Source organism: Echinops telfairi, unplaced genomic scaffold, assembly GCF_000313985.2.
Source record: "Echinops telfairi isolate 266 unplaced genomic scaffold, ASM31398v2 ScPeMD7_443;HRSCAF=831, whole genome shotgun sequence".
Classification (NCBI taxonomy): Eukaryota; Metazoa; Chordata; class Mammalia; order Afrosoricida; family Tenrecidae; genus Echinops; species Echinops telfairi.
In genome coordinates, this window is record NW_022104341.1 from 66,739,693 (window position 1) to 66,757,820 (window position 18,128).

The 18,128-nt window shown below is 39.9% G+C and overlaps 1 protein-coding gene across 5 annotated transcripts in view; it reads right to left on the reverse strand.

The window, feature by feature from the left end:
* FGGY (FGGY carbohydrate kinase domain containing) overlaps window positions 1-18,128 on the reverse strand; it is a 564,284-nt gene that overhangs the window by 134,467 nt on the left and 411,689 nt on the right. For all 5 annotated transcript variants that reach the window (XM_045291915.1, XM_045291914.1, XM_045291916.1 and 2 more), the window contains one exon: window positions 9,507-9,654. In XM_045291915.1, coding sequence (XP_045147850.1) covers window positions 9,507-9,654 — 148 coding nt within the window. The remainder of the gene's footprint in view (window positions 1-9,506; window positions 9,655-18,128) is intronic.

Consider the following 18,128-nt stretch of genomic DNA (forward strand, 5'->3'; position numbering starts at 1 on the left):
TGTTACCTGGTCCCATTGATACCTCGTGATCACACATGCTGGTGTGCTTCTTCCATGTGGGCTTGTTGCTTCTCTGCTAGATGGTCACTTCTTTAACTTCAAGCCTTTAAGACCCCAGACACTACATCTTTTGATAGCCGGGCACCATCAGGTTTCTTTACCACATTTGCACAAAGGCACTCATTTTGTCTTCAGCGATTGTCTGGAGGGTGAGTATCACAGAATTCTAGGTTGTTACAACAAACTCATCTTGAAATAAAGGAGGGCTTGAGCAGAGGCCCCAAGTCCATTCGCTTTCTCAATATATTACCACATGTACATAGGCATTTTTATGAATTAATATATCTACAGATAGACACAACTGTGTTTCCACCTCTATCAGTGGTTTTGTTTCCTAGATCCTTCCTCTGTTTCCTTTTACCTTCCTCCTGCCCCACTATCATGCTCACCCTTCATTTGCCTCTCAGTAATTCCTCTCAGCTAGATTACTGCTGCTCCACCACCAACAGGGTTCCTACTCCCCCCTCACCATTGATTTCAATTCCCTAGTTGTTCCCCTTTCTATGGCACTGCTTGCTCACCACTCACTTCACCTTCCTCCTCCTTCCCCCAAGTTCTCCTGGAACCATGGGTCTCCTTGCTTTCTCCTTGGGCTTGCTTCTCATGTCTATCTTTTATAGGCAGACAAAACAGCAAGAATGAAGATGAAACAAAAAGAAAACAAAAGATCAAAGGGGAGAAGGAAAAAAGAAAAAAGAAAGAGAATAAAACATCGATACAAAATTCCAGGTCTGTCCACTGACCTTTATGACGATCTCCTCACTGGTCCTGGGGAGCTCCAGGTACTGCCCCTCCTAGCCGGAAGTCTATTTTGGGGGGTTCTGAGGGCTTTCTTGGCTTTGCTTCTGTTGCTGATCTGTTATGCTCCCTTCCTGGTTTGCCCAACTGTGGGGGGTGCCCAAACGGGCTCACTCCCCACAGTGTGTTCCTCCGATTGCCCTCTGTTGCAAATACCATAGTTTGTTTTTTTTAAATAATTTTATTGGGGGCTCTTACAACTCTTATCACAATTCATCCACACAATCCATTATATGTTGATCATTGTGATTGGTTCCCCTTATCTCCCCCCACCTTCCCTTTACCCTCCTGGTATCGCTACTCTCATTACTGGTCCTGAGAGGCTTATCTATACTGGATTCTGACCATAGATTATTGATCTTATGATCCTTCTTTAAATTACTGAACATTGACCAATTATTTTTTGCATAGTGACTGTATTCCTTCCAACCTTTCTTGAGGCTTCCTACCTAGTTCACCTAGTTCAATATTTTGTCCATTGAATCCTTCAATATTGAAACTCAAAGTTTGAATATTTTTTATTCAATTCTTGAAATGTTTGAGATGTTGAACGTACTCTTCTTTTTTGGTTGTCTAACTCCAGGTATTTGGAAAATTAAGTATAATACATTTCTTTGTCTCCTCAAGTTGCCCTCTGAGCAATTCTGCCAAGTCTTTCACATCATTATTTCTTTGATTCATTTAAGCTACTTAACATTCAAGAGCAAGTTTCAGAGTATCTTGGCTCTTTTCTTCCTTGTCTTTTAAATGATTTTTGCTTTCATGTAAGCAATAGTCAAGAAATCAAAAGGCACTGGACAAATCTATTGTAAAAAAACCTTCTTTAAAATGTTAAAAACTACAGGTGTCACTTTGAAGACTAAGGTGCGCCTGACCCACGTCATGTTATTTTCATTCACTTCATATGCATGTGAAATCTGGACAGTAATAAGGAAGAGTGAAGAAAAAATTGGTGTATTGAACTATGGTGTGTGCAAAGAATATGAACTATATCACGGACTTCCAAAAGAACCAACAAATCTGTCTTGGAAGAAGTATGGCCACAATGCTCCTTTGAAGTAACAATGGTGAGACCGGAATTTGTCATAAGGAGGGACCAGTTCCTGGAGAAGGACATTATCCTTGGGACAGTAGAGGGTCGGAGAGAAAGAGGGAGACTCTCAATCATGCAGAATGACACAGTGGCTGCAACACCAATTGTGCCGCTAGTACAGGATCAGGCAGTGTTTCATTGTGCTGTGTACAGGGTCCCTGTGAGTGGGTCTGACTTGATGGTGCCTAACAACAGCTAGTGACCTAAATAGTTGGTAAACCAAATATATATGTGTAGAGTGTGCTCTCTGATGTTAAAAGTGCCATACTTAGTGCCATTCCTACTGGTCATTCTGTAACCATACCTATTTAGCCATTGACCAGGCTCTGAAGATTCAAACAAATTTGTTAGCCTGTGTTCTCTGCGTCAGTCATAAGACTAGAAATTCCCATTTGCTCAGACAGTACCCTGCACATGTGCCTGCATTGTTTCTGCTTATTGACGAACGGCTTGATGCTCACAGAGCTACTTACCTTGCAACTGGTATATTTTCAAGTCAGCCTACAAATACAGGTCTGACATCAAGATGCGGGCTCTTTTAAAATTTTTTGGTATCAATAAAAGCCAGCTCATCCATCTTTAGAAATAAAACAAAAATTCCTGACACATGCAACCCTTCCTGATCAGACTAATGTAGCTTCATCCATCTTTCTGTGTGACCATGGATTATTTTGATGCTTTATTGATAACCAAGGCTGTTTTACTTTCTTTTATTTAAAAAAAACAACACTTGAAGTACCAGTGTTAAATAATTTTATCCTGCTTGCTATTACCCAAATGTCTACCTCTTTCAAACATGCTTATGTTCAACCCTTACCTCTGAGCCCCATTTATCCAGTGGAAATGAGAAATCTTGACATATGTGATTATTTGGTTTAAGAATATGCTGAAGTTGCCACTCATGAACCTCTGCTACCGTTTTCTTTTTAGCCCACCGCTGCTGAGTGATAGCACATCACCAAAGAGAACACATGAAATAGAGACAATTGCCACTGGAACAAAAACCAAAGTAATTGCGTCAAGTCCAATGTAACAATCCCCGTTCTGAACTATGACCTGGAGGGCTAAGAGCCAGGTCAGCTTGGGGTGGGAGGAAAGTAGAACCGCGGCTGAGAAGATACAGGTTAGAGTTTATATCAACCCCAAACCGGGCAAGGGTGAAAATCAGAGGTCGAGCGACAACATTGGTAGCCAGAAGGAAAGCAGAGGTACAGAGGCTAAGTTGGTAAACACAGTTAAATATTAAGCTACATATGATGAATCTGCTAGAATCACTTTCTTTGACAGTCCTAAGGGCATTTTGAAAATTTTAGAGTTAAGAATTAAGGCTGCTTCATGGGGATGTACCCAAAGTCTGGGCTCACGTTTTTAGTTAAGCTCTGCCATATTTTTGTATCATGACCTTGAGAAAATCACTTATTATTCTTCGAAGAAAAGTTTAAATGCCGCTTGATGATAGGACAAGGAGCCTGGGGGGGCTGTGGGTTAAATAATAAGCTGTCGAATGGAAGTGATGGTTCAAACCCACCAGCAGCTCCACGGGGGGAAGAGGAAGCTGTCTGGTCACGTGGATTTACAATCCCAGAAACCCTAACTTGGATTCTATGAGCTGGAATTGTCTTGATGTTATGGATTTGGCTTTGGTTTGCTTTTATAGTCGTGTCAGTCTCTGATTGTAAAATAGTAAATAAGCCATGGCCCTTGTTTTCAAAATAGGTTACTGTTAAATTACATGCTTTTTCATATCTTCTTTCCACTAAAAATTATGTTCCTTGCTGCCTTGAATGCAGTTATAATTCTGTTTTTATATGCTTAATTATGGGTTTATTTCCTCTTCATCATCGGCTCATTTTTTGTTTCTTTGTCTTTAAATTTCTTATTTATCTCAGTTCATTCTTTCTAATATGTTAATACCAACCCAATTTCATAGAGATGTGCTGTTTTTCTGTTCTTGATCTCATTGAACATGCCAAAATATTATAATGTTATTTTCTTGTTTCAGCATTAAATAATTTTTTACAGGCCATTCCTTACACGAGACTGTTCGACGTGTTTAAATGGCTATAGTATTTTCAATGGTCTCATATGCAAATCAAAGTTAAACACCAAATAAGGAAGACGGAAGAAGTGATGATGTATTTGGATTATGGTGCTGGCAAAGAATCCTGAAAGTGCCACGGACTGCCAAAAGGGCATACCAATCTGTGTTGGAAGAAGTACAGGCAGACTGGTCCTTAGACAAGCATGGTGAGACTTTGTCTCCCCTACTTTGGAAACGTTATCAGGATAGACAGTCCCTGCAGAAGGGCATCCTGCTCGGTCAAGTGGAAGGGTCTTGCAGGGGATGAGGTCCAGCACAACACTAATTGTAAGAATGGTACAGGGTTCGTCCTGCCACACACAGGGCCACTATCAACTGGAACTGATGCAAAGCCTCCTAAGAACAGTGATAATTTACATATTAGGTCTGCCCCTAAATGATACTAATCTTGGGATTGTGTCTAGTTACGCATGCATTCTATGCCATCTAGAACATGCTCTGTGTTTGATTGATAATTCATGGAATTAATCACAATTATGATAAAATGATCATAGTATGATAAAATGAGAAATACTTGTTGATAGATGAAATATGTTTAAAATTGGGCTGAATTTACCTGGGCCAAAATATTTGTATTAAAGGTTTGCCAACTGAATACTCAGTCAGCAGCAATATAATTCTTTGGTATTAGTAAATGGCTCTAAATAAATTGTTTGCTAATGCAATACATGATCTCATTAGCACCATGTTGACTATTAATCGTCAATAAATATATTACCCACTTACTTTGTGCCTAGAGAAATGTTTTAGGTACCCCTCAGAAAAGATATGATTCTCGGTCAATGGGAGGTTATCCTGACAGTTCTAAGAGCCATGCATTTTTTTAAACTTAACATGTTATTAAGCACTTTGTTTGTCCCTGAAGTATTCTCCATGAATATAATAGTAATTGTACGTTATTGTGCCAGTAGCAATGGTTTTTCACATAGTAAGTGTCCAATAGATATTAAATGTGTGTTAAAGATGGAAGTCATTGTAGGTTCTGGCAAAAGGCTTAATAACCACAGAATTTTAAGTAGCTTATTTTAATGTTATCCATTATTAGATTGAAGGAAGACAATTTTAGCGGCAACATTAGCTGAGCACTGTATGTTTTCCTATATTAATCTATATTTCTGAACGTTCTTCTTCCAGTGCTGTGATGTTATTCAATTCCACTGTGGTCATACCCCAAGGAAAGTTATGGGAGGCAATCACTGTTAATAAATATCTGTTGACTGATGAGCTATGTATATAAAATAATTCAATTCTTTATGAAAGAGTAAATAAAATAGGCTTTTTCAGATACAAGTGGGCAGAGGCCCCAGGCAAGGAACTCTCTTTGGCAAATATATATTTATTCTATAGAGATGGGTATTGCTCAAAACACTTCATGGGTTCCTGTGGGATTCCTTTCTGCAATTTGGTCACCTTCAATAGATACCATTAATGAGGGTTCAAGGGGATACTATTGCTGAATTGATTTGATTAGATGGGGTAAGTACACACAATGTGTTTTTATGTAAAAGCTGAAATATATAAATAGAGTTAAAATAAAAATACAGAGTGAGAGAGAGTGAAGAATCACAGCTTTACGAACCCTCCTTACTCCTCAGATCTAGACATTGGTTTGAGTGGTTGTAAAAGGAGGAAAAGGAAAACTGAAGTGAACTTGGACACTTTGAACATTCAAGTTTGTTTCAAACATGAACATAAAATGGAAAGACATTTGCAAACAATTAGTCCAGAGGACTAAGGGACCACAGAAATCAGAGTCCACAGTTCTGAGCCGAGAAGAACTAGATGGTGCTTTGCTACCAACATACACCGCTCTCAAAAGGATCACATTACAAGGCCTTGGATAGAGTAGGAGTGTGTGGAACAGAACTCCAAATCATAAAAGAGCCCAGCCTTACTGGTTGGATAGAGACTGGTGAACTTCCCAATTTTATGACTCTTAGATCTGGAATTAAACTCACTTTCCTGTTAGAAGAATCAATCATTGCATAATTAAGGATAAAAGTCAGCGGCTTAGGAAATAACAAGGCATGGAAACAGAAAAGACAGGGAGTTAGTGGGAAAAGCGATGGCACATTGAGAGGATGCAATGGATAAGTAGAAACAAAATGTGTACACACTCTTAAAGATAAAACTGAGGATCTGCTCTGTAAACCTTCCCCTAATTTACGATAAAATTAAGAATAGATGTCCTTTGGGAAGGTCTTTGAATCGAATATGAACATTTCTGAACTGACGTCTCTGCCTTGAATTTAAGTGGCCTCGTGGGTCTCATTGGAAGCCATCGCTTTGATTGGACCATTTTCTGGAAGGCAGCCTGAAAAGACTACAGAAAGTATATTACTGAGATAATTTATTTACAGATATGTTTAAACCCATTTTTCTTGGGAATAAACCCATGCAAGTATGAACTGGAAGAAAAAAAAAGACTGGTCATGCTTCTTTAACATTCTAAGTGTCTCATGGTCTATGTAGTTGGCTTCATATACCTTTATGTCTCATTAAGACACTCTTGGACCCATTTTAAATGTGCACCCCTGAAATTTAGATATGTGAATGTCGTTTTGTAGCTGCAGCCTGCTGCCACATGGTTTTCTCGGGAAATTCCTCTTCTGCCTCATTACATGCAGCAGGCACACTCCACAGACTCCAGACAGACATGACTTGTGCAGTCCAGAGTTGTTTTCTTCTCTCCATGACGCCCTTTTATTAGCAAATCTTGATTATGTCGACTAGGTAGAGAAAATAAAGTTCAGGTCTCCCTGTTAGCACCACAAAAATATTTCAACAATTTCAATAAAAATAATCTCAAAAATTAGTCCTTTCAATTGTGAAATTCTTGAAATCAGCAGGCGTACTCCCCTGTCACACAGCCACCAGGCATGAACCGTGTCTTATTCACAGCCTCCATCTTGAACTCCCTCTGCTTAATTGAACTAAACTCTACATCTCATGCCTTAATCATTTTCTTACTTGTGGCCTCTCTTGGCCCTTTGGACCTGACGTTCACCTCTGTTTCTCTAGCTGTCATCTATTGATTCATCCTCAAACAGGATTGAGCTTGTCTTATTGGCTATGTCACTATTATGGACAGGGGTGGCTCGGGGATAGAATTCTCACCTTCCATGTGGAAGACCCTCGTTTGATTCTGGCTAAGTACCCCATATATAGCTATCAGTGGAAGTTTTTATTTTCCTGTGCATCAGCATATATGTTCCTCCAGCATTGGCATTGGAGGAAGGCTTTAACAACTTGAGAGATGCAGATGCTGAAGTCAAGGAGGACACTGGCATTATTTGCTGATGAAGATTGTATTGATTCAGTACAGATTACAATGCAATGTAAAGAAAATCAAAATCTTCACTATTGCACCAATAGACAACATAATGATAAATATAAAAAAAGATCAAAGCGTTTCCTCTTGCTCAGATCTACAATCAATGGTCATGGAAGTAGTAATCAAGAAACCAAATGACATAGTGAATTTTATAAATCTGCTACACAAAACATCTTTAAAGTGTTTAAAAGCAAGGATGTCACTTTGAAGATGAAGAAGTGGCTGATCCGATCCATGGCATTTTTCAATAGCCACATAGGCATGTGAAAATTAGACAATGAATAAGAAGACCACAGAAAAATGTATGCATTTGAATTATGATATTGGCAAAGAATACTGAAAACACATGGACTATCAGAAAACAAACACATTAATCTTAGAAGAAGTACAGCTAGAATGCTTGTTAGAAGGGAGTATAGTGGGATTTCATCTCGCATACTGAGGACATGCTATCAGGAACGACCAATGCCTGGGAAAGGACTTCATCCTTTATAAAGTGGAGGGTCAGTGATTGATGCAGTGGCTGTGACCATGGGTTCAAACCTAACAACGATTGTGAGGATGGCCCAGGACCGGGCACTGTTTCCTATTGATGTGGAAAGAGTCACTATGAGTCAGAATCAATTCAATGGCAACTAACAGCAATATATTTGCTGCACAACTTTTAGTGGAGCTTCTAGCCTAAGACAGGCTAGGAAGAAAGGTCTAGTCACTTATCTCTGAAAATCAGTCAATGAAAACTCTTGTTATGGCTCACAACAGTGTCAACTCATTGTACCTGAGGTCATTCATTATGAGTCAGGTGTCAACTTGATGACAGTTCGCAACCACATACTATTCAGTTACCCAATTGCATTTGACCTCCAGGATGTTATACCCCAGCTTGTATAGTTGTGCACTCTCCACCAAGTTAATCTTGGCCTTTCTATGAAGCTGTAGAATCTCTATGCTGAATGGCACTATAACAGTTACTGTGAGCTGAACTCATCTTCCACCATATTATTAATCGTACATACTTTTACGAATGTTTAATTCGAAATCTCAATGATGTGAGTTTGGACCCTTTGAGCAGCACTGACATTTAGGCAGCTATGTAGCGGTGCCAAAGGAAACTATGTTGTTGTAGTATGCTGTCAATTGGCTCTGACTTACAGACATTTGTACAGATTCCGCTAGGTCAGAGGCTTTCCTAGACTGCAATTGTGACAGGAGCATACCATTAGATGTTTTGTCCCATGGAGCAAGGTCGTGGGTTTGAACTGCCAACCTTTCTCAGTTGAGCATTTCATCACTTCACCATCAGTAAGACCACACTACTGCTATTGAACTGATTCCAACTCAATATAGGATTTTTAAAGCTGTAAATCTTTATGGGAGCAGACAGCCTCATTTTTCACCTGAAAAGCAGCTGATAGGTTTGAAATGCCAGTTCTACAGGTAGCAACCCAATGCCTAACTCACAACACCACCAGGGTTCCTTTACTAAGACCAAAGATGGCAATATTGTTGGGATCAAAACACCCCAAAAGATCCCCAAACTCACTGCCATCAAGCCAATGTCGACTCACACTGACTCTACAGGGCAGGACAGAACTGTCCCATTGAGTTTATAAGACTAACTTTTCACAGGAAGAGAAAGCCCCGCCCTTCCTTCATGGAGCTGCTGGTGGGTTCAAACTGCTGGCAATGCAGGTCCCAGTGCAACACGCAATCATCATGGTACTAGGGCTCCTTATTGGTGAGGATAATTACTATTTCTTTGCTAGATTTTTACATTTTTAAATAGAGGTAGAAAACATGGCACACTTCTATACCCACAAAAGGCACAGAGGCAAGGCTCACAAGTTCAGCCACTCAATAAGACAAAAAGGCAGCAGGAGCTGAATGTCAGAAATACTGCAGGTGACAGTCTCGAGGTTGGCTCAGAAACAATGGGAACATCCAGGAGGTCATTGGCAGACACCAGTCACGTTGACCCCAGCAAGGTATGTGCAGCAAGAAGCTGTGAGCTGTTGTCCTGTTTGTCTTTCCTTTATACATTTCTCCTCATGTTGCTTCCTCCAAGCTCTGTACCCCTTTGCCCTACCTGCACCATCAGGCAAGGACTGGCTGTTACTTACCATGCCCTTTAATGTCAGGTCTGCTAAGGGAGACCGGTTGCCGTGGAAATCTGGCCAAACATGTAAATCAACAGTGAGGAAACCCATGGGCTGAGCCTTCTTAATCAGATCCAGGTGACTGTTCAAATATGCATATACACTCTGACATCTGGAAGAGAAGTAGATTTTGTTTTTAAAAGGGGGGTAGGGTCGTGGAGCAAATTTTTCTGCAAAAAGAAACCATTTGTACTTCCCTATCAGCCCCAGGAAAGAAAGCAGAGTCCCAAAAGCTTCAGCAAGGAGACTACCCTAAACCAGAGAAATGAACATGTTTCATTCTAAAATTAATACTGTCCTATGACCAGGAAAAAGTGCAATCTCCTGTTGGAAAGCGCTAGATTCCAGGAATAGCTTCATCCCTGCAAGATTTGTGACCATAAGAAAGTTATTCAAACTTTCTGGACCACTCTCTTCTCATCCATTAAAATAGATAGCATAATCCCTATCCAACTTACCTCATAGGGTTATTGTGAAGATCAAAGAAGAAATGCTATTTGTAAACTGTATAATACTATACATATGTAAAGGATTTAAAAAAGATGTATTCATAATTATAATAATAATGATGATAATGACAAAAGGAGACAAATATAAGATCCCAGATTCAGGATAGAAGTTTGCTCAGGGAAATGATCAAACAGAGTAAGTGCAGCCAGGAGCAGGAGGTAGGAGACTTAATCTTGATTCTCCCCTAGCTCTTTCCTAGCTGGAAAACACGGGCCAGTATTGAGACCGCGCTGAACTTCACAGGCTATAATAATACCTTCCTCATTGAGTTAACTCTTGCTGTATGGCACTAAGATTGCAGTTGGCTACTTTTCCCTTCTTTCAATGTGCATTGCTCTCAAAGTTCGGAACCAGTGCTTATATAGATGAAAGTATCAGTTTGTCATCTGTTCTGCTTCTCATTGGAGTTCTTGGAAATATCGCTTTCATATTTCTAATGTAAACTAAACACATGGTTTGACTATTGGTATGAAGAGGAGTGAAAAGACACTTTATTATTTAATGTTGTCAAATATTTTGGAAGCAGGCCCAACAATTTCTAGGTCAAGTTTTGTGATGCGGAGTGTCCTCATAGATCCCATGATGTCCCTAAATTTTTACTTAACAACGTTTAAGTAAACAAATAAAAATCAAAATGTGGAACAATGGTTTTCAAAATCCTTTCCCCTATCACCAGAACTCTTTTATTAAATAATATTTTTTTGTAGAATGCCTATATGAAATATAGGGAAAAAAGGCTGCATGAGTGAGTGTGGGTGTGTAAGAGTGAGAATGTGTGTGTTTGTACATGTGTGGTGAAGTGGGAGGCAAGGGGAGTCTTTTCCATTAGTCCTATCTTTTTTCTTCTTCCTGTGAGTTCTCATTTCTTTTTTTCAAAATACAACCCTATTTGTACTGTATTATTAATTGGAATTTAATGCATATATCATATCATTCAAGAAATGTACAATTGCTACCAAAATCAGTTTCCAAACATTCTTTATCTACATGGACTCCTTGGGATTGAGACTTCACTTCATTTCTATCAGCAAAAATATCTTGTCCTAGAATCATGAGGAACAAGATACAACTGAGAAAAGGCTCAACAATGATCCCATCATCACTCGCCATCCCCTTCTCATGTGCCATGTGTCCCACTTTCCTCCACAGCACAGTGAAGAAGTATCGCTACCGGCTTTTCACAGACATGAACAAGGCCGTAGTGTTTCAATGGTAGAACTCCTGCTTTCTGTGCTGGAGACCCAGAGTTCACTCCTGGGCAATGCACCTCATGTGCAACCACCACCCATTGGTCAGTAGAGGCTTCCAAGTTGCTGGGACTCAGAATACAATTGAGTGGAATTTGTAGACTAAGACAGACTAGGAAGAAAGGCCTGGTGATCCACTTGCAATAACCACCCAATGAACACCCAATAAGCCACATCTGTGTAACTGTATGAGGTTTCCTTCAGTTGGAGCCCAACTCAAGTGCAGTTAACAATGGAGAGGAAGCTTCAGGAAGTGAAGAGATGTTGTGGAGGCTACATTTAAACCCTGCTCTGGGATTTCCCATCTGGGAAGTCTGGCTTGGAAGAAGTACAGCCAGAATGCTCCTTAGAAGCAAGGATAGCGAGACTTTGTCGCACGGACTTTGGATATTTTGTCAAGAGAGCTCAGACCCTGGAGAAGAACATCATGCTTGGTAAAGTAGCAGGGGAGCAAAAGAGAGAGGGACTTTAACAAGATGGACGGACATAGTGGTGCATAGATGGGCTCAAACATAAGAATGATTGTGAAGATGGTACAGGACCGGGCAGTCCATCGTGCTACTATGAATTGGAACTGACCAGCACTTGACAACAACAGCCACTGTGTGATTTTGAAGCCATGAGCTTTCTCTACCTCACCTTAGAAGGTGTCCAAATTCCACATTAAAAACCTGTCAGAATGATTCTATTATTAGTTTAGGAAAGGATCCTTCATAAATAGCACCCCAAGGGATGGTAGGCCCCAAACCGTACGTCTGGGTAAACTAAGATCTCAGACTGGTTTTTTATATCCTAACTCGATTTGATTCTGGACCAATAGGAATCAGATTTACAATCAAAATCATGAGAAAATCCTTTCCTGTTAAAGACAGGACACACTGCCATTGAGTTCATTTCGACTCCTCGGCCGGTCTGCATCAATTCTAGCGAAGTTCCACTTCAGAATGGCAGCACTGCGCGTGGAGTGAAGAAATCCATGCCCTATCCCCACCCCCACCCCTGAAGCATTCATCTATAAATCTTTTCATTCTGCCTCACCAGGAATCTCAGAGCAGGGCATTTGGTTTCAGACATCTGGGTCAATAAGAACCTATAGGCCTAATTACTATTGATTCATCATTGTCTCATTTACTGTGGGTCTCTGCAAACAGGGAGATTCATTTAGCCTCTACACGGACGGTCACTCGTGCACTAATGAGATCCCTGGAGGCCCAGGCATACCCCTATGATTCCTAACCTTCTCACAGCCGTGTGTTTATTCTTTGAATTCAGACATTCTCCTACATGCTTTTTCAATTATACCTTACCATGTGTGCTATCTGAGTATATCACTCAAAATGAAATGCACTTGGAAGACATTAAAATAACTAATGCACATCATTACTCACGGAATTTTAACCTCGCAGCATGCCTTGTTTGGTTTTGTCTTTGTTTTGCTTTTTATGTTTTATCAATTCCTTTTCAAATGGTGCCTTGCCCTCTTCCAGCGAGGTAATCACATTTGCAGTGACTATGCCACGTGGATCATTCTGCCTCCTCATGAGTTCCAGTCTCATCTATCCTTTTCTCGTAGAAGAAGTTCTGAGTTTTCCATGTCCCCGTGGGCACGGTGAAGAAAAGATCAGTTCCACAATCACAGAGTGAGTTCATCATAGACCAGCTGGTGATTAGGGACAATGAACCTTGTGGCTTCTGCCTGGATTTTGTTGAAATTGGGGCACACTCATTTGTGATTGGTTATGAAAGTTAAATAAATACAAAACCGTAAGTACTATAAAGTGATAGGTAATCAATACATAGTTCCCTCTCCTTTTACAGCACAGGAAACTCATATCCAGCTTTACAAAAATCCAGAAGTCAAAGAAAATTATTTTCCAGACTCTATTACTTAGAATCTTAAATGCAGACAACACTCCTGGAATCTCCACTACTCCCACTCTCCCTCCCTCCCCATAAATCGTCTTTGAATTCCGTTGAATTCTTTGGATCTAGAAGCTCCACAGAAGTATGGTGACCATACTTTCAAACCCAAAGTCAGAATTTGTGGTCCTAACAAAAGACACTGCCCAAGGGTAAGAGAAAGTCATGGAGAAGAAGGTGTGCTTAACATCTCGCTCCAGTTCCTCACTTTTGAAGACCCTGTAGGATCCATTCTACCTGACCCACTCCATTGAAACAGTTCCTTTCCCCAACCCCAAAGTGAACAAGGCTCTCTTGGTTGTTAATTCCAAACAAAGTTATCTGCTTTAATTTACTTGCCTTCTCCTGAGCATTGTACATCACCTGAGCATTTCCTCATCCCTTCCCATGCTTTGTTTCAGAACACCATGTGATCTGCCTTTCTGTTCACACCCTAACTGGTTGACTTTTGCGTTCTTCTGACTCATCATACACCCTCGGGAAATTGCATGTTCCTCTCACGACTCTGTTAGGTGCTTTCGCCTCGGTTCCCAGTCATAGCATCAGAACTATGGACCAGAGAACAAAACACCACCAGGGAGTGGCCATTCTCACAATTGCTCTTCTGTTTAGCCACTGTGTCAATCCGTCTTGCCCAGGTTCTTCCTCTTTTTTCTGTCCTTCTCTACCAAGCGTGATATCCTTTTATCCTAACAACATATGCAAAGTACATGAGTCAGTCTGACCATTCTTGCCTCCAAGGAACATGCTGCTTATACTTCTTTCAAGACAGATTTGTTTATTCTTATGGTAGTCCATGGTACTTCCAATATTCTTAAACGCCACCATAATTCAAATGCATTAATTCTTCTTCAGCCTTTCTTATTCAATGTGCAACTTTCAAAGGCGTATGGGGCAGTTGAAAATATCATGGCTGGGATCAAGTGCACCTTAGGCCTCAAAGTAACATCCTTGTGTTTCAACACTTTAAAAGAGTTCTTTAAACACATGAACCCTATTCGCAACTCCTATTTGGTCTCTGAACAGCTGCTTCCATGAACATTGATTGTGGATCCACGCAAGACAAAATCCTCAACATCTTCAATCTATTCTCCATTTACCATTATGTTACCTATTGGTCCAGTTCTGTGGATTTTGTTTTTCTGTACATTGGGTTGTAATCCATACTGAAGGCTGCAGTCCTCGATCCCCACCTGCAAAGTGCAAGTCTACCTCACTTTTAGCAAGCAACGTTGCATCCTCTGCATATTACAGATGGCTAATAAACCTTCTTTCTATCCTGTTGACACATTCTTCTTCAAACAATCCATTGTCTCTGATAATTTGCTCAACATACAGATTGAACAAGTATGAAGAAAGGATACAACCGTGACCCACACCTCTCCGGATTTTAGCCCATGCTTTGCAGAACGGTCACTTGATCCACGTGGAAGTTTCTCATGAGCATAATCATGAGAAGGAATCCCCCTTCTTCTCAAGGTCACCCATAAATAGTTATGATTCACACATTCAAATACCTTAGCAATAAAACACCTTTCTGGTATTCTCTGCTTTCAACTCAAATCCATTTTATATCACCAATGATATCTCTTGCTCCATGCTGTCTTCTGAAGCTGGCCTCAAGTTCGGGCAGCCCTGTCAATGTACTGTTACAACTATTGTTGCATAATCTTCGTTCAGCAGAATTATACTTGAATGGGATTGCAGTGATATTTTCTATTATGTGAACATTCTTTTGGTCTCTTCTCTTTGGAATGGGAACAATATGGATCACTTCCAGTCTGTTGGCTAATTAGCTGTCTTCCAAGTTTCTTGACATAGATGAGTGAGTGCTTCCAGTGCTTCATCAGCTTATTGAAACATTTCCATTAGTATTCTATCAATTCCTGGACCCTTATTTTGGGGTAAGGTTTTCAGTGCTGCTTGGACTTCTTCCTTTAGTATCATTAGTTCTTGCTCCTACCTACCTGTTAAAATGGTTGAATGCCAACTAGGTTGGTTTTTCTAAAATAGTACAGTGATTGTATTCTTTCCATCTTCTTTTAATGCTTCCTGCACTGTTCAATATTTTTCTCAGCCTTTCAATATTACAACTCAAGCCTTGCCTTTTTCCTTTAGTTCTTTTAGATTAAGATATGCTAAATGCATTCTCTTTTTGTTTTCTAATTCTAGGTCTTTGCACATTTCGTTTCACTATTTTACTTTTTCTTCTTGAGCTGTCTTTTGAATTTTTCTGTTCATCTCTTTGGCTTAATTATTTGTTCCATTTGCTTTAGCTACTCTACCATTCAAAGCAAGTTTCAGAGTCTCTTCTGACATCCAGTTGAATCTTTTTTTTTCTTTCCTGTCTTCTTAGTGAACGTTTGCTCTCTTCATGAATGATATTCTTGATGTCCTCCGATAGCTCAGCAGGTCTTCTGTCATTATTGTTCAATGTGTCACATCCGTCCTTGAGTTGTTCTTGAAATTCAATGGGATAGACTCAAGGTTGTATCTTGGCACTTGTGGACTTGTTTTAATTCTCTTCAGCTTTATCATGAACTTACATAGGTGAAATTGATGGTCTGTCCCACAGTCAGCCCCTGGCCTAGTTTTAGCTGCTGATATTGAACTTCTCCACTGTCTCTTTCCACAGATGTAGCCAATTTGATTTCTGTGTCTTCCATCTGAAGAAGTCCACATATATAGTCATCTTTGGTTTTGTTGAAAATGGGATTTGCTATGCAAATTTCCATCACATGATTGTCAGCTTTGTTTCTGTTACAAAGACCATATTTCCCAACTACAGATTCTTCCTCTTTGTTGCCAACTTTAGTGTTCCATTCACTAATAATTATTAATTCATTCTGATTGCATATTTGATCAATTTCATAATAAAGACATTTGTAGAATTCTTCACTTTCTGTATCACTAGCTTTAATAGTTGGTGCAAACATTTAAATAATATTTGTATTAATGGATATCCTTGTATGCAGATAGATTTCATTTTATTATAGATAGTGTTATACTTCAAGATAAATCTTTAAGTGTCCTTTTCTATGTGTTACATTTCATTTTTGACAACTTCTAATTTTCCTAGATTCTTACATTGCACCTTTCAAATTTCAGTTCTCAATTTGTCGTTACATCTGTCTCTTCTCATTTTGTCTCCGGCCGCATCATCAAATGAAGATCCCATAGGCTTTACCCCTAACGGATTTATTCTATCCATGTCTTTATGGTTGACTCTGCTTTGAAAAGGCAACTCTTCCTCAGTCATCTTTTAAATACCATCTGACTTGAGGGGCTCATTTTCTGGAACTCTCTGACAAGGTTTTGCGGCTATTCATTGTGTGCAGAAGCTAATTCCTCGTAAGTGGACAGCCTGTTTCTTCTTTGTAGTCTGTTCACAGGCTGGAAGCTCTGATGAAACCTGTTCTCTTTGGGCAACTCTGTCGGTGTTTGAAACACCCGTGACATCACTTCCAGCTTCCCCGCCACACGTAAGTCACTACAGTATAACAAACCAATTGACAAGGGGTGGCTCATGTACCTATCATATAATACAGAAGACTTCCAAATATATGTCTTAACTCCTACCCATACATACCACATAAGTTGCAGATGAAATATTCAATCACTCATCAAGTATCTCCTCTTGGGTGCCCAAAGGTACTTTAAATAAAAATGTCTAAGAGTGCACTTTAAAATTTTTATTGTTATATTTGCTCTTTCTTCTGTTTTATTTGGTTTAATAAAAGTTTAACTGGCTGTCCAATCAACCATTTATGGGGATGGAGAAGGGGGCAGTACCTTAACCTGTCTGAATTTCTGTTTTCCCTTTCATAAAATGGGTAGAATGATATCGACCTCACAGGATTAATTCCAAATGCATGCCACTCAGATTTAAGTTGCCTGCCCATACCGTCTCTAAAAGTACTTCTTGCTAAAAATTCTAAACCAATAATTCTAGAAGAAAGATGCTATAGAAGAGTTTGCTACTTAAGTGATTGATCACTCTCCTGCAGCTCTCGAATTTGAAATTTCTCCAGGGCCTGTCAATTTCATCTTTCAAATAGCCCTCTAATTAGCAAACTTTTCTCCACCTCAACGGATACCACTTCATTCAGGCCACCTTCTTCTCATGCATACATTTCCTTTGGCCTCCTTATTCACCTCCCTGGCTCAAGTCTTGCACCTTCCTGCTACATTCCTGCATTATTTTCTGAGTGACTGTCCAACAATAAAACTGTCTTCATAATTCAGAGCACTCGCTAAGACCATCCAATGGCCCCCATCATTGTCCTCAGGCTAAAGCACAAATGTCCTTGTCTGACAAAAGATGCTCTTCAATATCGAGTCCTTCCCTACCTTGACTGCTTTATAGACGTCTGCATTCCTCCTTTGTATTCATCACTGCCCACACCAAACTCCAACTATGGTAATCTACTGGTAGACTTCTTAGAATTCTCATACTATACACATTTTCACCTAACCTCTGTTTGCATATTTGTCTCCTCTTCTTGCTTGGAATCCTTGTTTTGTTTACCTGGTCTGTTTCAATTATCATTACAGACTCCTTTCTGCTATCACCTCTTGAGCACATTTTCTAGAATCTCACACTCCTGTCATTGTCCATGCTCCCCGAACAACCTATGCTGAACATAATCCTCTCCACTCCCTGCCTCACATTCTACGCTGCTCACCTAATAATATGAAAGTAGGCGTGATCCGGGCATCTGCAAGCACCCTCAGAAGTGGGGTGCCAGCTGCCTTTATCACTTAGGTTGAAGGTTTGACAAGATCATTCACAAACTCTGGTTTGGGAAAAAAGAGATTTTCTCTGGTAACAAGCATATAACTGATCACATTATTTCCGTCCTTAGAATCCTTTTAGGTTATCCACTGTTGTTTGCATTAGGTCAGTCTC